At 41.2% G+C, this 27,907-nt stretch overlaps 1 protein-coding gene across 1 annotated transcript; it reads right to left on the bottom strand.

Annotated features, from left to right (window-relative positions):
- Positions 1-47: 47 nt before the first annotated feature.
- Positions 48-23,347, bottom strand: LOC131109398 (myosin-7-like). Its single transcript, XM_058061353.2, has 38 exons — positions 23,295-23,347; positions 21,647-21,858; positions 21,433-21,576; positions 20,774-20,930; positions 20,670-20,697; positions 20,483-20,594; positions 20,020-20,112; positions 19,887-19,950; positions 18,518-18,616; positions 18,332-18,435; positions 18,107-18,245; positions 17,030-17,148; positions 16,818-16,967; positions 16,565-16,735; positions 16,191-16,500; positions 16,017-16,093; positions 14,764-14,969; positions 14,549-14,672; positions 14,339-14,475; positions 12,959-13,214; positions 12,647-12,889; positions 12,402-12,578; positions 12,171-12,316; positions 10,579-10,669; positions 9,983-10,372; positions 9,756-9,882; positions 9,081-9,199; positions 8,813-9,009; positions 7,911-8,094; positions 7,679-7,844; positions 6,912-7,036; positions 6,509-6,817; positions 4,502-4,705; positions 4,131-4,427; positions 3,606-3,710; positions 3,434-3,529; positions 1,917-2,051; positions 48-283 (listed from the first exon to the last, which is right to left on the bottom strand). Exons 2-38 carry the CDS (start codon positions 21,845-21,847, stop codon positions 263-265), a joined length of 5,823 nt encoding a protein of 1,940 aa, XP_057917336.2. The 5' UTR covers positions 21,848-21,858; positions 23,295-23,347; the 3' UTR covers positions 48-262.
- Between the last annotated feature and the right edge of the window lie 4,560 nt (positions 23,348-27,907).

Here is a 27,907-nt window from a genome sequence, read left to right as displayed (position 1 = left end):
AGCAAAGTTTATTCATTTTTCTGTTTTTAATAAATGCATTTTTTTTTTGGAAAAACCTGATGCAGCCCAGTCTCGCCCTGACCCTAGCTCCAGTGGCGCCCAGGTAAATTGAGTTTGAGACCCCTGGTCTACAGCATACTGTATGAAAATGATTTATGATTTGGGGGGGAAAAAGCACAGCAAAGTTTGAGTTGCAGACGGCTTTATTTCACTTCACAACACATCAGGAGACCACCGGTGACCTAGAAGTCTTCCGTGGACTTTATTCTTCATCCTGTCCTTTCTTCATGCAGAGAATGAAAAGACAGAGTTAGTTGTGCTAACACTGACAAATAGACAAAATAAGCATTCAAATGACATGGGCTGTTCATCAAAAGTCTAAGACCAAGTCTAACCCCCCATAAAATAGAAATAAAAAGTATTAAAAAACAGTCAGTAGCTATTCGTGTTCATGAGTTGAAAAAATGGTGTCCAAAATGTGGCCCGGACGGCATTTGCTGCCCGCTGCTGTTTTTATTTCGGTCTGTGCCACATTCTATAAATATAATTGAACAAGAAAACGATGTACTTTTATGAGAATAACCATATGATCAGCAAAAATAATGTCATTTTAGCATCAAACCGGTAATTTTTTTAAAATTAGGTTGCAGAAAAAGTTACAAAAATCAAGTCAAATATATTATAGGAATAAAGTCCAAAATAATTACAAGACGGAAATTGACAAGAAGTGATTTAAAACAATTAGAATTAGTTTTTAAATAGTGAAAATATATGAAATATAAAATATAAAATATTTAATTAAATATTTAAAAGTGTTCTAATCAGGAAAAGTTGCAATTTTACAAGAATACATTTGTAACATTCTAAAGAAAAACATATTTGAAAAATAAATATTTTTGAACGTTGCAATATCGTCATCATTTTTGGAAAAATTAGGGTGGGCAAAACATTATAATATGAGAATAAAGTAAAAATATTACAAGAAGAAAATGCACAAATATTATTTAAGAAAAAAGTTTAAATATTGTGGAAAAAAAACAAATAACGAATAAAAAACAAAAATAGTTTTTTCACCTATATAACAAAGCTGGGAAGGAGGTTCCCTTGAAATATACAGTATATTATATACAGTATACATATAAATACTATATATACATATATACTGTATATATTATATACAGTATTTTGTATTCCAAAATATCAAAGTGGCCCTTGTAACCAAAAAAGTTTCGCCACCCCTGGCTTTGGGCCCCCTGTTTCCAGGAAGCTTGTTGGAATGTTGTGGAATATGGCTTCACTGTCATCTAAATGTTCTCCATTTAGATGAGGAGAAGACGCAAGATGGTCCAAAAGTGTGAAGACGTCCTTTGGGAAGTGTTGTCATCACCACACAGACCAGGGCCTTCAGTCATGAGGAACATCTCCACATAGCTGACTGCCGTATGACGCCCCTGCGCGACCTGAAGCTCCTTTGTTCCATCAAAGGATCATGATGGTGGAAAGCATCTCGGGTTGGATCTCCTTGTCATGTCGGTAACGTTGGAAGCCATCATGACCGTCAAGGGAGAAAAAAACTTTCTTCCACCTTTCAATGTCCCATATTTGGTGGGATATCTGCTAATCCCAAAACTTGAAGGAAACAATATATATATATATTTTTTCAGCACCAGTACCAATCTTAATTTAGGACCAGGATGGTCCCGTGTCTTGATGGACAGTCAACTTTTTTGTTCCATGACTTCAGGATGTTTTCAAGTTTGGAATGACTGTTGTACTGTATCCTAGCTTAGCAACAATAGCGCCCTGCTAGCGGCTCTGCTTAGAACCTTCTTAAGACCCAACAGTGCAAAATAATTGAAGAGAGCTCCTTCCGATCCCGGTGAGCATCGTGACTATCAACAACATGAAGAACTGACCTTGGACCCGACATCACGACTCTTGGCTCGTAACTTGTTGACCTGAGACTCCGCGATGTCGGCTCTTTCCTCCGCTTCGTCAAGGTCATGCTGGATCTTACGGAACTTGACAAGATTGCTGTTGGCTTGTTCCTCCTACACACACAACATGATCATCATCCACCACGTCATGGAATATGCATGCAGGGGAGTCCCGATGTTTAATTTCTGCTATCGATACTGCAGCCTTGCTATTGGCTGATACAGATACCAGTTTGCTCTGGTAGCAGAACAATTCATACATGACTTACTTTGTATTCTTAGTTGTTGAAGGCTGAACATTTGTTTTTTTCTTGGGGATTTTTGCTAGGATCCTCATGCTGTTTTTTGGGATGCTGCCTCAAACGCGCTACGCGGTCGGTCGCGTTGAACTTCCCAAGGTGTGTTCCACCATGGGGGTCTTGCGCATGGCAGGTTTTGCACTCAGCAGAGACATCTTTTATGGACTTGGACATCGCTCCAGCTAGCACGGGGTACACCCTGGACTGGTGGCCAGCCAATCACAGGGCACATATAGACAAACAACCATTCACACTCACATTCATACCTATGGACAATTTGGAGTGGCCAATTAACCTAGCATGTTTTTGGAATGTGGGAGGAAACCGGAGTACCTGGAGAAAACCCACGCATGCACGGGGAGAACATGCAAAATAAAAAAAATAAAATAAAAAATAAAAAATAAAAAATAAAAAAATAAAAATAAATAAAAATAAAAAATAAAAAACAAAAAATAAAAAATAAAAAATAAAAAATAAAAAATAAAAAATAAAAAATAAAAAATAAAAAATAAAAATTACATAAATAAAAATTACATAAATAAAAATTACATAAATAAAAATTACATAAATAAAAAATTAAAAGTTATATTAGGAAAGCAGGAAGTGAACTAATTTTACTTATTGTAAAAGTACCAGATGGAGGGGTAGGATTTAATAAGCTTTGCTTCTTCCTACTCCTTTTGGACATGTGGAACTGTGAACTGATTATGGGATGCACTCAATTGTAATCTGATGCATGTTCAAATGAAATTAAACCATTACCATTACCATTTTGCGGATGACCATGACCTGGATGACTGAGAATCTACACAGACCTTATCCCTGAGAAGCTCACGTTTTGGGTGGCTTGCCAAAAAGTTGCAAAAAGCCAAAGAAAAATAGCAAAGCGTATCCACTTACACTATGGACTATGTCCATGTAAGAAACAAAACACTTGATTATCTCAATCATACAACTAATTGGCCGTTTGATTTTTTTCTTGTGAATTCATTAAATCTGCAAAAATATGTTTTATTCCTCAATTACTCGATGAGTCGAAAACAATTTCAGGAGAGTACTGAAAATATTCCATAGCTGCAGTCTTAAATATATGGCATTTGATGAACAAGGGGTCGGGACACCCCTGCTTACTTGTTGGCTGTTAATGTACTGAGCAGGGAAAGTACTACAGTTAGTTTTCTGCCGAGTATTCCTTACAGCTTCCTCGGTGCTCCTCTTGTATGATTTGACTTTCAACTGGAGCTTATCCACCAGGTCTTGCAGACGGGCAAGATTCTTGCGATCCTCTTCAGTCTGCAAAAAGGAATCAAAGAGGATGAAATCTTGGTCACCTTCAACATTGGTCATTTCCCACTGGCCCCCATCTTACTTGGTAAGTTAGCTCTTTGATACGTCTCTCATACTTCCGTACTCCCTTCACCGCATCGCTAGACTTTCTCTGCTCGACCTCCACTTCACTTTCCAGTTCTTTGATCTGTGAGCAGGGCAGGGGGGAGTTTGGTTATTGGAAATGTCAGTACAACCAGTACGGTAATCCCTCCTTTATCATGGTTAATTGGTGCCAGACTAAATAGAAGACGGGGCTGCTAGCATATGCACATAGTGCACAGCACTGTAACATACAGTAGATACAAAATGTATAAAATGTCATTCAATGCAAGGGAGGCTGACATCATTGCAGCACCCCAAAAAGAGAGCTTTTCTTTTTTGAGTTTTAAACTCATATTAGTAGATGTTTGTATATTGATAAAGTACACTGTTTAAGTCTTAGGTTGCTATGTGATGAGATTAATGTTATTTGTAAGACGAGCACAGCTTATGATTAGCTCCTGCCAAAGTAGGGACCGCTGTGTTGGTTATTTCTGTGACCATTTCTGAAAGTTGCGACTCTTACCCTGGCCTCCAGCTTCTGCACCTGCTTCTTGCCGCCCTTCATGGCAATTTGTTCAGCTTCATCCAGACGGTGCTGCAGGTCTTTGATGGTTTGCTCCATGTTCTTCTTCATGCGCTCCAGGTGAGCACTGGTGTCCTGCTCTTTCTTCAGCTCTTCTGCCATCATGGCAGCGTCGGTGATGGCCTTCTTGGCCTTCTCTTCAGCGTTCCTGCACTCCTGGACTGCATCTTCCACTTCGGTCTGAAGCTGGGATGTATCTGCCTCCAGTTTCTTCTTCTGGTTGATCAGAGCGGTGTTCTAATTTGATGGAAAAAAAGCACAGGAAATGTCATGAAGGTGTGAAAGTTGGAGCTAACCGGTGTCTTTCTCACCTGTGAGTGCAGTAGCTGCACCCTCTCGCTAACATCCAGCAACTCTTGCTCTGCAAGTTTGCGACTTCTCTCCGTTTGCTCGAGAGCAGCCCTCAGCTCTTCCAGCTCAGCCTGAATGAGGTTGTTGCGTCTCTCCACGATGGCGATGTTCTCTTTGAGATCGCCGTTGGCACGAAGAGACTCATCCAGTTGAAGTTGTGACTCCTTTTTAAAAAAAAAGAAATTTCAACCCCAAATATGAAAACCTCACATGGGAAAATTCATAATTTTGGATTATAATGGATTATATGGATTATAAAAAAAAATTTTTTTTTGATTAAATCTAGCAAATTATTTTAGGTAATTTCATCTCACAACAAAGTTTCTCTAACTTAAAAGATCAAGTTCAAGTGACTTATTGCTTTGTTTTGGGAAATTTCTTTATTAGGTCAAATAAACAAATATTTTTGTTGTATCAACAGTAGAAGTCAAGTAATCTCAGAAATTAAAAAAACAAAAAAAAATTATGGGCCTGCAAAACGAAGCGCAGCAGCCAGCCTATCATGTTATTCCTCCCGTTTCTATTTATTATTATTGTATATGAGGATTTACCAATGATTCTAATGGCGATCATCCATGAGTATGTTCTTATATAAAAATAGGATACATTTTATTTTTTAATACATAGTTAGCAACATGTTTTCCCTGTGAATGGCAATAGATTTGATAAGTGAGTGCCGGCACACGCCGATATGTTGATGTGATGGCTTTGAAAGGTGTTTATGGGCATATGCTGTAGAAAGTAGAACGTTTCATCCTTACAGACGGTCTCTGCTTTATATAGTGCAAGACCTTTTTATTATATAATATGTCATTATGGGCCTGTGATTGGCTAGCGACCAGTCCAGGGTGTACCCTGCCTCTTGCCCGAAGACAGCTGGGATATTTTCTTTGTTATTATTATTATTATAATACAGCAGGGGTCTCAAACACGCGGCCCGCGGGCCAAATGTGGCCCGCAGGACACTAGTTTGAGGCCCCTGCCTTGATATGAAAGTTTAATGTTAGTGCGGCCCGCGCAAGTTTGATATGGATGCTGTATGGTATCATGTACCCAGAAAAAATTATTACGTTTGATTAATGTTCATGTTAAAGGTTAAATAACTGTTAATAGTTATCCTCCCTATCCGTGTGGAAGTGGTAAGTTTTTGGCTATTTAAGTTTAAAATAAATAACTTGAAGGCTACCGTTTAGGTTGCTAGCTCTCTAGTTTGCGAGTTAGCATGTGTCTCAAGACCCTGCAGTTGCGCAATATGTTGTAAATAAAAAGAGTATAAATGTGACTATAGTCGTGTTTTGTCATGTCTACAGGGCTCTAATAATGCTTTGTTCATTTTAATCTGAAAAAAATAATTTGTCTACCCACCAACTATATGTGGTTTCTTAAGTTTTTATTATTTGCTGTTTTATTATTATTATTATTATATTTATTTATTACTGATTGATTGATTTTCTTTATTCTTGATTTGTTTATTTATTTTTCATCTTATTTTGTGTAGAAAAAAATTGGTTCCAATTTTCTAAAGCAAAGTTTCTTTTTTTTTAAATAAATGCATTTTTTTTGGTTTTTTTTTTGGAAAACCTGATGCGGCCCAGTCTCACCCAGACCCTAGCTCCAGTGGCCGCCAAGTAAATTGAGTTTGAGACCCCTGTTATACAGGATATTATTCTGCTCCAACTAATGAGGGACGGCCAGTGCTGTGAAACCACACAAATTATACCACTACTTTGCAATTGGGACTTTTTTGTTATATAATATGTAATTATGGGCCTGCAAAGTACAGCAGCCCATGATTATCATTCCTCATACCTCTTTTTATGGGCCTGCAAGTAAAGTGCAGTGTTATAGATACTATAAATACATATTATGCCAGACCATGGGTAAGCAACAGGCTAGTACATATCCTTATAGATTTATTAAAATAATTTGAATGATTTTTTGATGTTGTGTTTTCACGGCAGCCATACCTTCAGATGCGCATGAACAGACTTGAGTTGTTTCTGAGCCTCGGCCGCCTGCCTGTTGGCCTGACTTAGCTGGATCTCCATCTCGTTGAGGTCTCCCTCCATCTTCTTCTTCAAACGCATTGCCTCGTTCCTGCTGCGGGTCTCGGCCTCAAGCGAGCTCTGAAGGTTGTCCACAATCCTTTGCTGGTTTCTCTTGGCTTGCTCCATCTCCTCGTCTTTCTCGGCCAGCTTGCGCTCAATGTCTGCCTTCACCTGACTAAACTCCAGCTGGACTCTGAGAATCTTTCCTTCCTCGTGCTCCAGAGAGGCCTACAGAGAAGATGGATGGAGAGAAGATCTAGTCCAGGGGTCAAACTATTGAAGGACATACAGAGCGAGTAGAGTTTTAGGTTCTACATCCTACCTCTGCCTCTTCCAGAGCTGTTTGGGTGTCAGACTTCTCCTGCTCCAACTGCTTCCGTATCTTCTCCAGCTCATGGATGCTCTTCCCGCCCTCACTGATTTGTTCGGTGAGATCCGATATTTCCTCTTTGAGTGGAAATGAAATTATACTTCATTTCAATTATTACATTTCTTTGTTAGGAATGGGGCGGCACGGCGGATGAGTGGTTAGCATGTAGACCTCACAGCTAGGAGACCAGGGTTCAATTCCACCCTCGGCCATCTCTGTGTGGAGTTTGCATGTTCTCCACGTGCATGCGTGGGTTTTCTCCGGGTACTCCGGTTTCCTCCCACATTCCAAAAACATGCTAGGTTAATTAGCCACTCCAAATTGTCCATAGGTATGAATGTGAGTGTGAATGGTTGTTTGTCTATATGTGCCCTGTGATTGGCTGGCCACCAGTCCAGGGTGTACCCCGCCTCTCCCCCACAGTCAGCTGGGATAGGCTCCAGCTCCCCCGCGACCCTCGTGAGGAAAAAGCGGTAGAAAATGAATGGAATAGAATATTAGGAATGGAATATTTTCCCCTCAGTTTTAGCTGACTACTGCAATGTGCTTGTGCTTCTCAGCCAATGAAACGCGAGACACGACCACAAGGCTTCTTCTAGTTATCACACACACGCAATTAATTGTGACGGCTGATGGATTTGAAGAACCTGGAAAAGTCCCGCCGGCTAAAAGCGTCGGATAGAACCTCAAACTTAAGGAAAGAGTTGATACTCCCTCACCTTGTAAGTTCTTGTTTTCTCTCTTCATAGTCTCCAGATGCTCAATGGATTCTTCATAGGAGTTTTTCAGTTTGAAGAGCTCCGTGCTCAGAGACCTTGCCTCCCTCTGGGAGCTTTCCAGCTCTGATTGAGACTCCTCGTACTTCTGTTTCCACTCTGCCAAGACCTGACAGCAAGTCAACACTATTAAGTATTTCAGCTCAACGCTTGTCGGCACTTCTTTCTTTCAAACCTTGTCAAAGTTCCTTTGCTTCTTGTCCAGAGCAGCAGCAGCAGCGTTTGACCTCTCCACGTCCACCATGAGATCTTCAATCTCATTCTGCAGTCTGTGTTTGGTCTTCTCCAGAGACGAACATTTAGCATTCACCGCTTCCACCGCCTCCTCGGCATCCTGCAGACGCTGAGCCAGCTTCTTCCTGAAGAGTCCACTCATCAGTGCTTTCTACTGGTCACGGTTCACCAATTGGAAAAGTGCAAACCTCCGCCAAGCGCCATACATGTTAACATTAGCATGCTAACACCTATCATGATTGTCCTAAGTGTTTAAATAACAGTCTAACTATGAAAAAATGCTAATGCTAAATTGCTACAAAATGTTAGTATGCTAATGTCAGCATGCTAGTAATGCTAACATGCTAACATTAGCATGCTAACACCTAGAATCATAGCGCAAAGTGCTATATATTATATTACATATATATCATATATAAGCGGCACGGTGGTCTAGCGCACAGACCTCACAGCTAGGAGACCAGGGTTCAATTCCACCCTCGGCCATCTCTGTGTTTTCTCTGGGTACTCCGGTTTCCTCCCACATTCCAAAAACATGCTAGGTTAATTGGCCACTCCAAATTGTCCATAGGTATGAATGTGAGTGTGAATGGTTGTTTGTCTATATGTGCCCTGTGATTGGCTGGCCACCAGTCCAGGGTGTACCCCGCCTCTCGCCCAAAGACAGCTGGGATAGGCTCCAGCACCCCTGCGACCCTCGTGAGGAAAAAGCGGTAGAGAATGAATGAAAGTCTCAATCGAATGAGGAATGAATGAGGATGTCCCAATTTTCCCAGAATTTTCCCAGAATTTTCCCATCAGTATATGAGATGCAGTTTTTTTGGTGTTTGTTATTTGACTTACTTGGCCTCCTCCAGTTCTTCAGTCCTCTGGATGGCATCAGTTTCGTACTTAGTTCTCCACTGCGCCACCTCGGAGTTGGCCTTGGACATGCAACGCTGCAGCTCAGCCTTGGCCTCCTGCTCCTCCTCGTACTGCTCCCTCAGCAGGTCACAGTCGTGGCGAGACGACTGCACGGCGTGGGCTAACGCGTTCTTGGCCTGCAGAAGAAACGCATTTGGATGCAGCAGCGAGGTAAGCGGCGGCTTTGCGGTGCATGGATGCGTCCCACCTTGACCTCCTCTTCCAGTTGGCGTTTCAGGTCTTCGATTTGTTGTGTGTGGGACTGTTTTCCTCGAGTCAGCTGAGACACCAGCGAATCCTTCTCCTCGAGTTGCCGTGAGAGTTCACCTCAATTTGAGAGAAGATTCATTTCAGTTGGGTTTTTTCGTTATGCAAATTATTACTATTTTTCAGAAAAAAATTGTAATACATAGTAGAAAATAGTAGTAAATATAGTAGAACATACAATAATTTGATTTTTTATTATATAATAATAAATAATAAAGCAATTGCATTAATATTAAAAATATTCATTAATTGATTTAATATTTGTAAAATATTCATATAAAATGTCAATAATTTCTTTATTATTTTTATTGTACATAATTCATAAATATAGACTAAATAAATTATATAACAAATTAATTAAGGTGTAAATTAGACTTTTTTATTATATAATAATTACTAATAAATCAATTGCATTAATATTAAAATATTTATTAATTGATTTAATATTTGTAAAATATTCATATAAAATGTCAATAATTTCTTCATTATTTCTATTGTACATAATTCATAAATCTAGACTAAATAAATGATATAACAAATTAATTAAGGTGTAAAAATTAAATTATAAACAAATATAATAATTAAGTTCATTTAAAAATGCAAAACAAAAACTTACCATTCTCCGTTTGGAGTTTTGCTTTGTGCATGGTGAAGTCACTGACGGTGCGCTGCGCCTCTTCCGCTTTTGCTTTATATTCATTCATCTGGTCTTCCAGGGACCTGCACATTTTCTCCAAATTATTCTGAAAAGGAAATACAACAAATTATTTACACTATTTGAGAAGCTGTATGAAATATTTTCATGTTGATTTATGAGAAAAAATCATAAAAAAATTAACTTACTTTAGACTTGACAACATGTTCCATGTTGGAAACCACATCATCCAGTTCCAGCCTGAGTTCGCTCTTCTCCTTTTCCAGTTTCTGCTTGACTCTCTGCAGGTTGTCAATCTGCTCCCCCAGGTCGGCAACACTATCAGCTTGTTTCTTCCTCAGCGTGGCTGCGGTGGCTTCATGCTGCAGAGTGGCCTCTTCCAGGTCCCTGCGCAGCTTCTGGAACTCGGCCTCCCGCTTCTTGTTCATCTCGATCTGGGCGGATGTCGCTCCGCCGGCTTCCTCCAGCCTCTCGCTGATCTCCTCCAGCTCTCTGGCCAGGTCTGCTCTCTGCTTCTCCACCTTGGCTCGAGCGGCTCGCTCGGCCTCCAGCTCTTCCTCCAGCTCCTCGATACGAGCCTGGACCAATCACATTTACATTTGCTATCAGAGTTGATGAATCAACTATGTGTGAAATATGCCCATGTTTACAGTATATTATGTCCAGAAAGATACGTTGGCAGGATACGTTCAAACATATGTATGTATTAACAGCTTTTTCAATCGAAATATCTCATGTAAGAGTTAGCGTATGACACCACATTTGAATATGATGACAATATTACCTGCAACTCCTTCAATTTTTTCTGGAGCTGAGCACTCACGGCCTGCTCGTCCTCTACTTTGGCAGCAAGCTGGTTCATTTCAAAATCTTTCCTGTCAAGGAAGTATATAACTATCAGATGTATATACCACAGAATACCTCACCACTGTATGCCTATTATATCAAAATATCTAAATATGTAAGCAGATGTTTTGTATTTCGTGCCTAAAGTAAGCATTTCATTAAGCATTAAGCTAGTAAGTGTAAAAATACAAATGCAATCATTATATGATGTTTATTGCGTTACACTATACCAGGGGTCACCAACCTTTTTGAGGCCGAGGGCTACTTTGTGAGCACGGATAGTATGAAGGTACTACATGACCTGTTTGCGGTGAACTTCCGAAATGACAAAACTGCACTCACTTTTTAGTAATCAGAACAAAAGGAATAGTCGTAGTAACACTATGTGAAGCGACTGCTCACATTCATTCATTCATTCATTTTCTACCGCTTTTCCTCATGAGGGTCGCGGGGGGTGCTGGAGCCTATCCCAGCTGATTCAAAATTTAAAGCACAAAATAACAATGATAATTTGTGACCAGTGATATTTTTAGAAGATGCCTCGCGGGCGCCTTAAGTGGTACACGTGGGCGCCCGCGGGCACAGCGTTGGTGACCCCTGCACTATACCCTAAATATGTAAATATGTACGCCAGTCATGACAAACTAGCTCAAAAGTGATGTCATCGGGGTGACACCTCTCAGCTAAACCAAATAGTAGTCGAGCCAAAATGTTGCGTTGCTGCTGGATGTTCAAAGTTAAAAACGTTGACTAAACGTTGACTTTATGCCTATGATATCAAAATAGGTAATCAGATGCTTTGTATTTCTTGTCTAAAGTAAGCATTTCATTAAGCATTAAGCTAGTAAATGTAAAAATACATACAAATACATTATTACATTATACATATATAATATACATATACAAATACATTAAAATATATTGAGACATCCATTCTTATTAAACTATACCCTAAATATGTAAATATGTACGCCAGCCATGACGAACTAGCTCAAAAGTTAGCTCGCTCTCAGCTAAAACAGAGAAAACAAAGTAAACCAAATAGTAGTCGGGCCAAAATGTTGCGTTGCTGCTGGATGTTCAAAGTTAAAAACGTTGACTAAACGTTGACTTTATGCCTATGATATCAAAATATCTGAATAGGTAAGCAGATGTTTTGTATTTCGTGCCTAAAGTAAGCATTTCATTAAGCATTAAGCTAGTAAATGTAAAAATACAAATGCAATCATTATATGATGTTTATCGCATTATTGAGACATCCATTCTTATTACACTATACCCTAAATATGTAAATATGTACGCCAGCCATGACAAACTAGTTCAAATGTTAGCTAGCTCTCAGCTAAAGCAGAGAAAACAAAGTAAACCAAATAGTAGTCGAGCCAAAATGTTGTGTTGCTGCTGGATGTTCAAAGTTAAAAACGTTGACTAAAAGGAATCAGTGTAGCGACGTGCGACTGCATTATTGTTATTATTATACCAGCTACGTATTCTTCTGCTGTGAGTACCTAACTAGTAGTAACACCTTACTTTTTCAGCCTCTCTTCAAGTTGCTGCTTGTCGTTTTCCAGGTCCATAACGCTCTCTTGAGCTAATTTGAGGTCGCCTTCAAGCTTCCGCTTTGCTCTTTCGAGGTCCATGCGCACTTTCTTCTCTTGCTCGAGGGATCCTTCCAGCTGTCGGACGTCAGACACGACTTGTTTGTTAAGTTGGTATTGATTATTGCCATCATTTGTCATTTGTCATTGTCATCTTTCTTACATCATCCACTTGCTGCTCCAGTTTAGACTTGGCCTTGGTCAGAGTGTTGACTTTGTCTTCTTCACTCTGAAGGTCATCCAGGGTTTGCTGATGAGCTTCTTGCAAGGCTTTCTTCTCCTTGGTCAGCTTGGCAATGATTTCTTCCAGCGCTGCCATTTCTTCAGTCAGGTTCTTCACCTGTGTACGATACAGCAAGTTCAGCTTTCAGCTCATGCATTCATGTCTTATGGAGAGAAAATGATGACCTTGTTCTCGGTGGCGTGCTTCTCCTTCTCCACTTTTGCAAGGGTTAACTCTAAGTCATCAATGTCCTTCTTCAGCTCAGAGCACTCGTCCTCCAGTTTTCTCTTCTTGGCAGTTAATTCAGCGTTCATCTCCTCCTCGTCCTCCAGTCTTTCTGTCAGCTCTTTGATTTTGGCCTCCAGCTGAATCTTGCTCTTGATGAGCCCTTCGCATCTTTCTTCAGCGTCACAAAGATTATCTTGCTCCTGTTGTCAAAAAGCCGTAAAGATTTACTTTGCAATGGAAAGGGTTTTGCGGGACGACGGTAAACTTACAGCCTGAACTTGGAGCTGCAGGTCGTTCTTCTCTTGGAGAAGCGTGACCATTTTTTCCTCCAGTTCCTTTTTACGGGTTTCTGATTTGGCGTAGGCTTCTTTTAGTTTAGTAAACTCTTCCTTCATGTTGGCCATTTCTTTCTCCGTCTCTGCCGATTTCAGAAGAGGTTTGATCTTAAAGTACATCTTCATCCAGGGCCAATTCTTCACCCCCATGAAGGCACGGATGTTCCACTGGATCACAAGCAGAGCGTCCCTGTCGACAGAAGATGCTCATTGTTTTATCCAAGAAGAATGATTCAGGTCATAGCTGTGGACATTCCCAACCATCTCAGTCTGGCCTCTCTGACTTTATCTCTAACATGCAATGTCCCTCTGATGTACTCGTTCCTGATCCTATCCATCCTGGTCACTCTCAGTCTGGCCTCTCTGACTTTATCTCTAACATGCAAAGTCCCTCTGATGTACTCGTTCCTGATCCTATCCATCCTGGTCACTCTCAGTCTGGCCTCTCTGACTTTATCTCTAACATGCAAAGTCCCTCTGATGTACTCGTTCCTGATCCTATCCATCCTGGTCACTCTCAGTCTGGGGGGGGGAGTGGGGGGTGCTGGAGCCTATCCCAGCTGTCTTTGGGCAAGAGTCAGGGTACACCCTGGACTGGTGGCCAGCCAATCACAGGGCACATATAGACAAACAACCATTCACACTCACATTCATACCTATGGACAATTTGGAGTGGCTAATTAACCTAGCATGTTTTTGAAATGGGGGAGGAAACCGGAGTACCCGAAGAAAACCCCCGCATGCACGGGGAGAACATGCAAACTCCATACAGAGATGGCCGAGGGTGGAATTGAACCCAGGTCCCCTAGCTGTGAGGTCTGCGCGCTAACCACTCGACCGCCATGCAGCCCCATTGAAAATTAATTTATTTTAAAAAGTGAACGATTCAATACAGTGTACAAACGATTCAATTTGATTAAATGTGATACAGACGGGATGAGAATCAGCACCTCCAAGTCTGTTTCTATGAGGGTCATTTTTACACAATACATCATCAATAAGATGGACTCAAGGGCTACAATGTACGTATGTTTTGCTGTTGAAAATCTTTCTCGGTGACTAGCTAGCGCGCTGCTAATACATCCATTCTGGTCTTCAGGCTCCGGCATTGTTGAAGAGACGGACTATCAAGTAGTTGCTTGTCTTTCGATACTGGGTTCATATCTCTACAATCCATACATCCCATTCATCAAGATTTATGGCTGATTCTGGGGCATCTCTCGCTTGTTAAACAAGATATTCATAATCCTACAAATCCTGCATATATAATGTATTTATGTAACATCCTGTTGATTTTTTACTGTTTCTATTTACCTCCGTTCAACGATCTTCTGGAACTCGATCCTTGCTAGAAGACCCCTTGAGCGGGCTTGGATGCCAGTGATGATGAGTGCTAATCGATCATCTCTCATTTCTTCAAGCTGACCCAACAGCCCAGCTTTGAAAAACACCTTTAGTGACAAAGGATGTAGCGTCTGCGTCAGTCATCATCACATTCCCTCGAGCAGCGCTTGGATTACCAACCTTGGTGTGCCCCAACTTGTACTGGTTGTGGTCAATATCCAGAGAGCCTAACAGTTTCTCTGCAGCCTTCTTGTTGTCAATGAATTGCCCTTCGGGAATTGCGTTGGGGTTTAGAATTCTGTATCTATTAAAAGAATTGTTCAAGAATTACAAATCGTGAACCTAAAATACTCCATAAAGTGTTCTTTGTTTGTTTAGTTCGCGGAAACCCAAACCTCTGTTTAAAATCTCCGTAGAGGATCCGGTTGGGGAAGCCCTTCCTGCAGATCCTGATGCCTTCCAGCACGCCGTTACAACGCAGCTGGTGCATCACCAGAGGGTTCTCCATGGCCCCGGGAGTCTTGGTCTCGTTGGGGATGATGCAGCGTACAAAGTGGGGGTGAGTGGACCTCAAGTTGGTCATCAGCTTGTTCAGGTTCTCCTGCACATTTTTGACAAATGTGTTATTTCCTCTGTCGGAAATTTAAGTTAGGCTAGATTGTGTACCACGGAGTGGGTACACATATTGCCGTAGGGCAGGGGTCTCAAACTCAATTTACTTGGGGGCCACTGGAGCTAGGGTCTGGGTGAGACTGGGCCGCATCAGGTTTTCCAAAAAAAAAACAAAAAAAACGCATTTATTAAAAACAAAAAAATTTAAAAAACGTCACTTTGGTTCCAATTTTCTACAATAAGAGCTCTAATAAAACATTCCACTGTTCTCAAATATCTTACTTTTTATTTTTCTACACAAAATAAGATGAAAAATAAATAAACAAATCAAAAATAAAGAAAATCAATCAATCAGTAATAAATAAATATAATAATAATAATAAAACGGCAAATAATAAAAACTTAAGAAACCACATATAGTTGGTGGGTAGACAAATTATTTTTTTCAGATTAAAATGAACAAAGCATTATTAGAGCCCTGTAGACATGACAAAACACGACTATAGTCACATTTATACTTTTTTTTTCAACATATTGCGCAACTGCAGGGTCTTGAGACACATGCTAACTCGCAAACTAGAGAGCTAGCGACCTAAACGGTAGCCTTCAAGTTATTTCCTTTAAAAATAGCCAAAAACTTACCACTTCCACACGGATAGGGAGGATAACTATTAACAGTTATTTAACCTTTAACATGAACATTAATCAAACGTAATAATTTTTTCTGGGTACATGATACCATACAGCATCCATACCAAACTTGCGCGGGCCGCACTAACATTAAACTTTCATATCAAGGCGGGGGCCTCAAACTAGTGTCCTGCGGGCCACATTTGGCCCGCGGGCCGTGTGTTTGAGACCCCTGCCGTAGGGGGTACTTGAATAAAAATTAGGGTTTGACTGAGATTTACATGAAAAAATAATAGGATGGGCTGGTGCGTTTTGCTTGCAGGCCCATAATAGGAAGGATAAAAATATTAGAGGATGGGCTGATGCTCTTTGCAGGCCCATAATTGCTATTCTAAAAAGGTCTTACCCTATGTAAAGCAGAAACCGTTTGGAAGGATGAACCTTTCTTCTTGGCACCTTTGCCCTTACTGCCAGACTCCTGAGCTAAATGAAGACAAAACACAAAACTGTTGTTCATCATACTTAAGTGGACTTCCTGGAGCAGTTATTTTATATTTGAACATCTCATAGCCCATCGTACCTGAATCGGCTCCTGCATAACCAGCGAAAAGTAAAGATAATAATTTCATGGTAGACTTCTGGAAAAGTCCAACCACAGTTTCATTCAGAGGGTCCTTGTTCTTCACCAGCCAGTTGTTGATGTTGTAGTCAACGGTTCCGGCGTAGTGGATGAGAGAGAAATGGGCCTCCGGTTTCCCTTTGACAATTCTGGGCTTCTGGAAGTTGCTGGATTTCCCCAGGTGGTTGTCGTAGAGCTTAGCTTTGAAGGTGGCATCACTGGCTTTGGGGAACATGCACTCCTCTTCAAGGATGGACATGATACCCATGGGCTGAGGAGAACAACATATGAGTTATTGGAATTCAATGATAGCCTCTCGCAAAAGACCTTCTCACCTTTTCAATCAGGTCAATACACGCCTGCAAGTCCATACCAAAATCTATGAAAGTCCACTCAATGCCCTCTTTCTTGTACTCTTCCTGCTCCAGCACAAACATGTGATGGTTGAAAAACTGTTGCAGCTTTTCATTGGTGAAGTTGATGCACAGCTGCTCAAAGGTGTTGAACTGGAAAACAAAGCAGACTAAGTTAGCTAGCAGGTTGACCTTCACGTATCGTGTTGGCCTACAAAGCCTCCACAGAGCTCACGTCAAAGATCTCAAACCCAGCGATGTCCAGTACGCCAATGAAGTACTGGCGAGGCTGCTTGGTGTCCAGAGAGTTGTTGATCCTGGTCACCATCCATAGGAACATCTTCTCATACACCGACTTGGACAGTGCACCGATGGCGTAGTACACCTGGAAAATAATCAGCAAATTGGATCATTCTTCTCCTAAAAAGATTTCCCAGGAAAACTTACCTGGTCAACATTTTGTCCTTTGGTGACCCACTCATTTCCGACTTTAACTCTTGGATGACAGAGACCTTTGATGAGGTCAGCAGAGTTCAATCCCATCAGGTAAGCAACTTTATCAGCATCTGCAGAAGGAACATTTCCATATGTGTCTTACACTCCAAAAAAAATATTATTTCTGTTGGTGATCCTCTTGTGAGAGTTGTTGTTCTGAACTGCGGAATATGCTTATGCACTTTATACAACATGCAAATGCTGAATTATGACTATGCAGTGGAGCTTCGGTTAGCGTCCACCCGGTTAGCATCTTTTCCAGTTAACGTTGGAAATTTACGATAAAATTATGCCTCGCTTTACGGACATTTTTTGGTGAGCGTATAACACGGCATGCCGGTGGAAGCTCCTGGTCAAACACGATTGAATTGAAGAAATAAGTCATGGCAAAGTTGCACAGCGGTCAAGTGGTTAGCGCGCAGACCTCGCAGCTAGTAGACCAGGTTTCAATTCCACCCTCTGCCATCTGTGTGTGGAGTTTGCATGTTCTCCGTGTGCATGCGTGGGTTTTCTCCGGGTACTCCGGTTTCTTCCCACATTCCAAAAACATGCTAGGTTAATTGCCGACTCCAAATTGTCCATAGGTATGAATGTGAGTGTGAATGGTTGTTTGTCTATATGTGCCCTGTGATTGGCTGGCCACCAGTCCAGGGTGTACCCCGCCTCTCGCCCCTGAAGACAGCTGAGATCCAGCACCCCCTGCAACCCTCGTGAGGATAAGCGGTAGAAAATGAATGAATGAGTCATGGCAAAACAGGAAGGTGGTATCCGTGTGGTGTCTCACCACCACATTGTGTCTCATCAACAACCATGTCTTCAAAGAAAGAAACAAATGAAAAGTTAGCTTAAATGTTCATTTATCCCTTTCATTCATCGTTTATATGCATCTGGAATTGTTAATTACGTTGATAACTATAACAACGTGATTTGTGTGGACATTTTTGGATTGGTTTATCGTTGGTTTTGGTTAGAGTCAGACCATCTGGAAGGAATTAATGATGCTAACCAAGGTTCCGCCGCATGTCTTACCTTCAGTGCCATCGGCCTCTGCCTGCTCTTCTCGCTGCTTCTGCTTGAACTTCATGTTACCGTAGTGCATGACGGCACCGATCAGCTTATAAATGCTGTTCTTCTCTTCTTGAGTGAAGCCCAGCACGTCAAAGGCATCCTGACATATCAACAAAACAAAAAAAACCCAATAAAGGCATGTTTCCGGTTTTACCATTGTTAGATTTAAAACCGTAATCATCTCACATCAGTGGCCATCAGCTCCTCAGAGTCGTTGATGGAGGCTACCGTAGTTTCTCCTTGGGAGATGAAGGCGTAGTCGTAGGGGTTGTTGGTGATGAGTAACATTTCTAAAATGATATTACAGAAAAAAACTAATAGGAATAAACAATCCAAGCAGCATCCTGTCACTGCCTGTATGTTATTACCTACCCAGAAGTTCAGGCTTTGCCTGAGACAAGATCTGGTAGAAAATGTGATAGTCCCTCTCAGCTTTGAGCTGGTAGGTCACACGAGACTTTTCCAGAAGGTCTGTCATAGATGTGAAACCGTTTTAATATCCACAGAATCTATCATACTCCCTAGCTATCTATCTGTATTGGTATGCTGGAGCCTATCCCAGCTGTCTTCGGGCGAGAGGCGGGGTACACCCTGGACTGGTGGCCAGCCAATCACAGGACACATATAGACAAACAACCATTCACACTCACATTCATACCTATGGACAATTTGGAGTGGCCAATTAACCTAGCATGTTTTTGGAATGTGGGAGGAAACCGGAGTACCCCTTTCTTTTAGAGTTGGGACACCATGGAAAGATTCCGGTCAGATAATCATCCATCCATTAATAATCCATCCATTTTCTATACCACTTATCCTCAGCTTATTACCGCTTGTCCTATGGACAATTTGGAGTCTCCAATTAGCCTAGCATGTTTTTGGGATTTGGGGCAACCAGTCTAGAGTGTGCTGCGCCTCTCGCCCGAACACAGTTGGGATAGGCTCCAGCACGCCCGCGAGTGTCTTAAGGATAAGCGGTAGAAAATGAATGAATGAATATACTATAGTTAGCATTAGCATTATATAGTTAGCGTATCAAACTGCAAAGAGATTTGAATCCCTACTTATTATTAAAATTCATTTCAATTTGTGATTAAGTTTCATTAATCATGAGTTGAAAATAGTCAAAATGCGATTAATCATGATTGAGTGTTTCAATCGCTTGACTGTGCTAATAAAAACACAACCTGATGTGAGAATTTGCCACTTTTGTTGTTGCCGTACGCACTTTTTGGAAACATGGCAAAAAGGAGAGGCACATTTGAAGTGGTGTCGTGAAATCATACATCAGGGGTGGGCAAACTACGGCCCGGGGGCCACATCCGGCCCGCCAAGTGTTTGAATACGGCCCACCCGTTCTTTCCAAAGTATTTCATTTAAACTTAACATACAACCTTTTGATGGTTTAAGTAGCTGTTTTATCAATTTGGTTATTTGATTGGTTTGCTGTTTACAAAGTGCTCCTAAAAAAAGGGATACAAGCACATATAGCATATTGCATGACACTTTTACAGATACAATCATTCCAGGTGGACTGTTACGTGTCAAATATATAGTATTTTGTGAAATCAATGTGACCCACAAGTCAAAAAGTTTGCTCACCCGTCATACATGATGTTAGAATAAACAAGCAATGAAAGCCAGTGAAGATGTATCCATCATTAAATGAAAACATCAAGGTGTTATTGCCATTTTGAAAAGTAAGGTAAAAATGAACATGGTTCGGTTCAGCTTCACTTACAAGTCTCAATATCAGCAGAAGCCAACTTCCCTCGGTTGTCAAAATGAATTCTGATGAATTTTCCCTGAGAAGAAAAGTGTAAACATTTATATTGGTAGAAAATGATCCTCATAGAATCCTTAAGCACACTCACAAATCTGGAAGAGTTGTCGTTTCTGATGGTCTTGGCATTACCGAAGGCCTCCAGGGCAGGGTTAGCCTGGATGATTTGATCCTCCAGGGTACCCTGAAGACAAAATACATGACTGCTTGATTTTATGACAAGCATCATTGGAATGCAAACCAAATGCTCAACCAATTTGGACTTGGATCAAATTTGTTCGGGGAAAAAAGTCGTACAAATATCTAGTAGCTCGAACTGAAACTGGTACACCAACTCTACGTTCTTTACAAACGCAGAGAATAGAATTAAGAGTGGTTGACTTCTTTTTAAACTTGTAGGTTGCTGAAATGAATGTTGCATTACTGGTCCAGTAAAACCTGTAACCATAGTCGAATTCTTACTCTGACCAAATCAGATGGTCCAGGTTTGACCGGCGTCTGAAGGGACTGTGTTCGGCCTTACAGGTTGAACTGCATTTCAAAATATATATCACCTTCTTCTCAATAGCTGGGTCTTTCTTCCCAGCACCTGGAACTGCAGCAATGCTGGCAAAGTACTGAATAACTCTCTTGGTGTTGACCGTCTTTCCAGCACCGGATTCTCCGCTTCGTTAAAGAGAGACAGCACAGGTTTGGAAAATACTGACGCATACAAGAGGTGTCCTGTTCGACGTTTCTTACGTGATCAGAATGGACTGGTTTTCTCTATCTGCAATTCAAAGAAATGTCTATGAGATTTTGCATGAAACTAAGAATTGGAACAGGACAGTGACGAGATTGGGTACCTGCCAGCATGTACTGGTAGGCGTTGTCAGAGATGGAGAAGATGTGAGGAGGAGCTTCACTCCTCTTCTTCCCCCTGTAGGCCACCACCACCTCCTGGTTGTAAACCGGCAGCCACTTGTAGGGGTTGACCGTGACACAGAACAGCCCGGAGTACGTCTGCCAAACACAAAACAGGGTTGATGTACAGTTGGACCATGGACACTTGACCTCAGTGGAAATACTGTAGCTTATGGGGAAGCGTAGAGTGGGTTGTTCCACTGCGCGAAACTGAACGGTCATTGGATAAATGCCGGGATTAGTCCCTCTCTCGGGGACTAAGGGGCAGCGGGCTGACCCGGATGCGTGGCTTCTGCATGATGATTGGGTGATTCGTCTGAGGTGGAATCTCTTTGATTGACTTGATTGACAATAAAATTAGTAATTCCGTGATCGGTATAAAGCTCCAAGGGAACATTGTCCAGGTTTTTCATTCATCTCGTCTGAACTTTTGGAGCCTTTTACTGATCCTCGGTGTCTTTGTTAAAAGCAACTGGCGTTATGTTTGGCGACTTTCTTCTGTCGCTATGTGTCTTTTTCCCCAACAAGGACCGTCACAATCACTCCCACTCAGAACGGGTAGTAGCCACCACTCCTTGACGTCCATTTGTTGTGGACTCACATAGATCATCCACGCTGCATAACGCTCTTTGAGGTTGAACAGCACGGCGGGCTCATGGAGGAAGGTGAACATGGCCATGTCTTCAATTTTATCAAACTTTGGCGGGTTCTGAGGGTGGACGTCACACTCCTTCACCGTCACCGTCTGTAGAAAGGAAATCCCAGTTTACCGAACCAAGATCAAGGCTTGAAGTCAGTGAATACCAATCATCTACCTTTCCGAATTCGGTCTCAGCAGTGACCTTGTCACCGTCTCGACTAGTGACTGATGCTTTCACGTACTCAACCTCTGGATCGGGAACAAAGCACTCCTTCTTCATGTCAAAGGGGCGAGTTTGAGCTTCTAAACGCTCCTTGTCCGACTTGCGAAGAAACGGAGCAGCTGACCCAAACTCTGCCATTGCTGCGTCACCCATTTTTCTGCCTTCTGAGAAAACAAACAAAATTGTCTGTGTCACAAATGTACATTCAAGCTGTTTTTCTTTCCACAACCTTTTGTTTGGAAACAATGTCAAATACAAGATGGACAGCTTTAGTTAAATGTCTCAATTATGAATATACTTACTGAAGCTATGAAGCAATGTTTCGTTTTATATGGTTAGTTGATTATAACTGACCGGATATCATGTTTACGTCTGTGGTGCATCTGCGCATGCGGTACGTGCATTGCAAGATTTAAAATGAGTTAGGCTTCATTCATTCATTTTCTACCGCTTTTCCTCACAAGGGTTGCGGGGGTGCTGGAGCCTATCCCAGCTGTCTTTGGGCGAGAGGCGGGGGACACCCTGAACTGGTGGCCAGCCAATCACAGGGCACATATAGACAAACAACCATTCACACTCACATTCATACCTATGGACAATTTGGAGTGGCCAATTAACCTAGCATGTTTTTGGAATGTGGGAGAAAACCGGAGTACCCGGAGAAAACCCACGCATGCACGGGGAGAATTGGTCTCCTCGCTGTGAGGTCTGTGCGCTAACCACTCGACCGCCGTGCCGCCTAAGTCAGGCTTGGTAAATAAAAAACAATAGAAACATAAATAAGAGCTGCTAAGAAAATAATCCTTATTACTTATATAAAGTATGGTTATTGACAGTTTATGTTTGAAAGCAGTGACACAGGAAACACAACAAGCCTTCGTTCCGACAGCCAATGCTTACCAAGGTTTTTGGTCCAAATGTAAATATATAAACGTAAACAGCGCAAAAATGGTGCATGCTCACAGACAGTGTCGCTCGCTTCATGGCAAATTAAATGCAACCATTCAATACGGTTATACGACATACATTGTATGCCAAATCTCCATTTAGGCATCTCTATATGGAGTTTGCATGTTTGCTCCTAGTAAAAATAGTTCCATTGGTGACTCCAAATTGTCCATAGGTATGAATGTGAGTGTGAATGGTTGTTTGTCTACGTATATGTGGCCTGTGATTGGCTGGCCACCAGTCCAGGGTGTACCCTGCCTTTTGCCAAAAGTCAGCTGGGATAAGCTCCAGCACCCCGCCCGTCATCCTAGTGAGGATAAGCGGTATAGAAAATGGATGGATGGATGGACATTTCATGCCATATAATTAATGAAAAAATGGTCTAAAAAAATCTTATTGATAATATTAATGATCAACAATAATTTGAAAATGTTTTATCATGACAGGCCTACTGGTATGGATGACTCAGTGCTGGACAGTTCCATCTTGAAGACCACTAAGTGCAATTTATAGTCCAGCCTGACTTATATATTTGCGACTACAGAACAAAGAACTGAATGCATGCTTAAAGATGGTGGATGGAAGCATTCATTACATATCTACATATACGTATATATATATTTATATATATTCATTATAGAGTGGCGCTTACCTTGAACTGTCAATCTCCGTCAAGCAAAAGTACGGTTCTGATGGCCGATTGCCGCTTTCCTCTCCATTAATAAAGGATGTACTCCTGCCAAATAAGGTGATGGATGGATGGATGGGAAAGAAATGGCATCCAATTTGCATATCAAAAAAAGCCCCCCCACCTCACCAAATTGGGTAGAGTGCTGCTATTGTTGCTCACACCTTGTGGAGAACACAATAAGACACATGACAAAGAGAGGGGAGGTGTGAGGCACTCCCTATCAACGACTGTTAGAACAGCAAGATTTGAATATTTTTATTTTTATTTTTATTTTTATTTTTATTTTTATTTTTATTTTTATTTTTATTTTTATTTTTATTTTTATTTTTATTTTTATTTTTATTTTTATTTTTATTTTTATTTTTATTTTTATTTTTATTTTTATTTTTATTTTTATTTTTATTTTTATTTTTATTACATTCAAATTGTGTATTCTGTAAATGTTTATTCACACCACACCGTTTTACCAATTTTGTATGAGATCTGTATCTTGACCGTGAAGGACCGAACCCACGCTGGACACAAATATTCCCCACATTGGTGATGGAGATCCCAGACATTTCCTTTTATTGTTCTTTGAATCAAAATACAATTGTTCTTGTAAGCAAGTGAGCTTTATGAGAGCCCAAACAGCTCCAGGTCAACAATAGTCTGTCAAGTGATAGGGTGTGAAATACATTTCAAGAATAAAGAGTCGCAGCTGTCGTCTACTAAGAGACAAGACAAGGCCAAGGTCACAGCTGTGATGTGTCTTTATCATCACTCATCACCCTTTACGGTTACTGGAGATCCATACCCTCAGTCCCAGGACTCCTCAAATGTTTCAACTTTTCCAAATGGAGCTTCTATGCAGTGGCGGCGCCTTAACTCTTGACATCATCATTACATGCAGTACATTTTTCTATGGTATTTGGGGTCAATCCTGGGATCCTTATCGTACAATCTGTACATGTTTCCTTTAGGATAGCTAATAAGCAGCTGCAATGTGTCCAACCACAGCTATGCTGACTGCACTGACAGCCCGGAGAACATGGTCCTGCATGAAACAGATCAGTGTGTGAATGCAAAACAGCGTTTTGTAGTTCAACTGAAATCATTGGTCCACATAAAACACGATGACAAAGCGTTATTAGCCACCCTCAGACCTCATCATCAGGTTGGTAATAATGGACTCAGACTCGAACTCTAACCGCCACGTGAAATCAAAAACATCATGATCTTCGTACCGCCTAAAAAACATTGCCAAATTCAAGGGAATATAGTGTCTAGGGTAGATTTATAGAGAATAATCCATGCTTTTGTCTCGACTACCGTAATGGCCTTCTCACTGGGCATCCAGAATGCTGCTGCTCAAATACTGACTAGAAGCAGCAAACATGAAAAAAAACATCTTTCCACAGCTCACAGCTTCGGCTAAACATCATGAACACCAATGACCGACATGGACAGTTTTGTTGCAAAATATCCGTCCATCTGTTAGTGACCCTGAACACACCAGCAAGTCCTTTTGCATATGACTGTATATAGTGTATCCAAAGGGCAAGGGTGAAAATACCGTTTTGACACACCATTGTTGTCTTGTGTGTGTACTTGAGTACAAAGATAACTTTGTAAATTCTTCTGGGCTAGCGCTGGGAGATAGGTAATTCAGAAGGACAGCTTGGGGACAGCTAGTGACGCAAATTGTCACAAAGGATTTGAATGCATCTTTGATTAGAAGCAGCAGGTGACAACGCCACAAGCAAACTATAACGTACCATGTGATCCATCTCCTCAAATGTTGAATATAGCGTCAAATGCATTCATTAGCAAATAAGGATTTTTCAACAGGAAGTGCAGTTTTGGCTACAGCGGCTTTGCATCCATACAGTATTTCGGCGCCTGTCTCCAATAGTTTTTAGCACCGTTGCTTATCAGCCTTAGCCCGAATCCCGACTTGCGCCCTCCGCCGAAGGTCTCATTCCCAGCTGTCTGCATCGCTTCTGAGTTGTTGCACGAGCACACAAAGGAAGGTGTGAGGCACCTTGCCTCTCTTGAGCCTGAAACGGGATCCCGCCGCCATGCTAATAATAGCATTTGTTCTTTACAATTGGCAAAGGTCACTTTCAAGGGGGTGTTGAATTCAGGTGGAGGCTGGAGTTAATTATTCTCTTTCCTTGTCTTCTCCTCGCTCAGTCAGTCTACGGATGCTTGTGCCGACTCACAACGTCTCCGGGAAACACGAAGGAAACACAAGAAGGAAAGGTAACTTACTTTCTCAGATCGTTTCATCATATGTTTTATATCTGTCATATTTGTCTCTCCGGGCGGCACGGCGGGCGAGTGGTTAGTGCGCAGACCTTACAGCTAGGAGACCAGTGTTCAATTCCACCCTCGGCCAATCTCTGTGTGGAGTTTGCATGTTCTCCCCGTGCATGCGTGGGTTTTCTCCGGGTACTCCGGTTTCCTCCCAGATTCCAAAAACATGCTAGGTTAATTGGCCACTCCAAATTGTCCATAGGTATGAATGTGAGTGTGAATGGTTGTTTGTCTATATGTGCCCTGTGATTGGCTGGCCACCAGTCCAGGGTGTACCCTGCCTCTCGCCCAAAGACAGCTGGGATAGGCTCCAGCACCCCCGCGACCCTCGTGAGGAAAAAGCAGTAGAAAATGAATGAATGAATGAATGAATGTGTCAAGCAAATGTGGCTCACACAGGTAGAGTATACTTGAGTACCATCTAATGGATCAGATGTGAATTACACCTATCAAGACAAAAAATTTTGATGATAAATTCAATTATCAACCAGCAAAGTTTGTTATCGTGACAGGCCTAATTGTGTTTCAACGTCAGGCCTTTTTATCGGTCGGTCTCAAACTATGCAGAAGTTGTTAAATCAGAACTTTAAGAAATGCAAACAAAACTTAGAGTAAAAAATGTAGAGTTTCATGAGAACAGTTTTTCAATCTTAAAACAGAAGCAGCATTTTTTTCGATTATTGTGGGCTGCACGGTGACCTGGTGGTTAGCACACAGTCAAGAGATGTGGAAGATCTGCGTTGGAATCTCTGCTTGGGCATCTCTGTGTGGAGTTTGCATGTTCTCCCCGTGCATGCGTGGGTTTTCTCTGCGTACTCCGGTTTCCTCCCACATTCCAAAAACATGCTAGGTTAATTGGCCACTCCAAATTGTCCACAGGTATGAATGTGAGTGTGAATGGTTGTTTGTCTATATGTGCCCTGTGATTGGCTGGCCACCAGTCCAGGGTGTACTGGACTGGAACAGCTGGGATAGGCTCCAGCATACCCCACGAGCCTAGTGAGGATAAACAGCATAGAAAATGGAAAGATGGATAATAAACTCATAATATTACAAGTAAAACTGTCAAATGATTAAAACTTTTAATCTGATTAATCAGACAATTTTAAAACTAATTAATTACGAATAATCACATTAGCAACTATGCCTGAAATATGCAAATTTTGCTGTATTTGATTAATAGAAAGATAAATGAATATACTGTATATATTTGTATGTATCAAGAGATCCAAATGAAGTGAATATGTCGTACGTTGTCTTTTAGGAAAATGGATATGGATAATAAACCAGTCCAGGATGTACTGGACTGGAACAGCTGGGATAGGCTCCAGCATACCCACGAGCCTAGTGAGGATAAGCAGCATAAAAAATGGAAGGATGGATAATAAACTCATATTATTACAAGTAGAGCTGTTAAATTATTAAAACTTTTAATCTGATTAATCAGAAAAATTTTTAAACTAATTAATCACGATTAATCACATTAGCAACTATGCCTGAAATATGCAAATATTGCTGTATTTGATTAATAGAAAGATAAATGAATTTACTGTATATATTTGTATGTATCAAGAGATCCAAATGAAGTGAATATGCCGTACGTTGTCTTTTAGGAAAATGGATATGGCTAATAAACTCATAATATTACAAGTAGATCTGTCAAATGATTAAAACTTTTAATCTGATTAATCAGAGATTTTTAAAAAACTAATTAATCATGATTAATCACATTAGCAACTATGCCTGAAATATGCAAATGTTGCTGTATTTGATTAATAAAAAGATAAATGAATATACTGTATATATTTGTATGTATCAAGAGCTCCAAATGAAGTGAATATGTCGTACGTTGTCTTTTAGGAGAAACATATGAGTCCTCTAGGACAGGGGTGGGCAAATATTTTGAGTCATGGGCCGCATTGATTTAACAAAATTGATGGGGGGTCAGACTATATAATTTACACATGACTGTCCACCTGGATTTATTGTATCTGTAAAAGTGTCATGCAATCTGCTGTCTGTGCTGGGGTTCCTTTTTTCAGGAGCAGACCACATCAAGTAACCAAATTGATTAAAAAAAAACTGACTTAAACCATCAAAACGTTGGCTCAGGCCATGATGCCAGGTTGTATGTTAAGTTTCAATGGAATACTTTGGAAAGAACGGGCGGGCCGTATTCAAACACTTGGCGGGCCGGTTGTGGCCCCCAGGCCGTAGTTTGCTCACCCCTGGTCAAGAATGCCCCCTCCTGTCACCCAACACAGTGAAGCTCCGAT

This window comes from Doryrhamphus excisus, linkage group LG2 (assembly GCF_037039965.1).
Source record: "Doryrhamphus excisus strain RoL-2023G ecotype Guam linkage group LG2, RoL_Dexc_Guam_v1.1, whole genome shotgun sequence".
Taxonomy (NCBI): domain Eukaryota; kingdom Metazoa; phylum Chordata; class Actinopteri; order Syngnathiformes; family Syngnathidae; genus Doryrhamphus; species Doryrhamphus excisus.
Note: the sequence above shows the minus strand (reverse complement) of the source record. Positions and strands in the feature narration are given on the sequence as shown.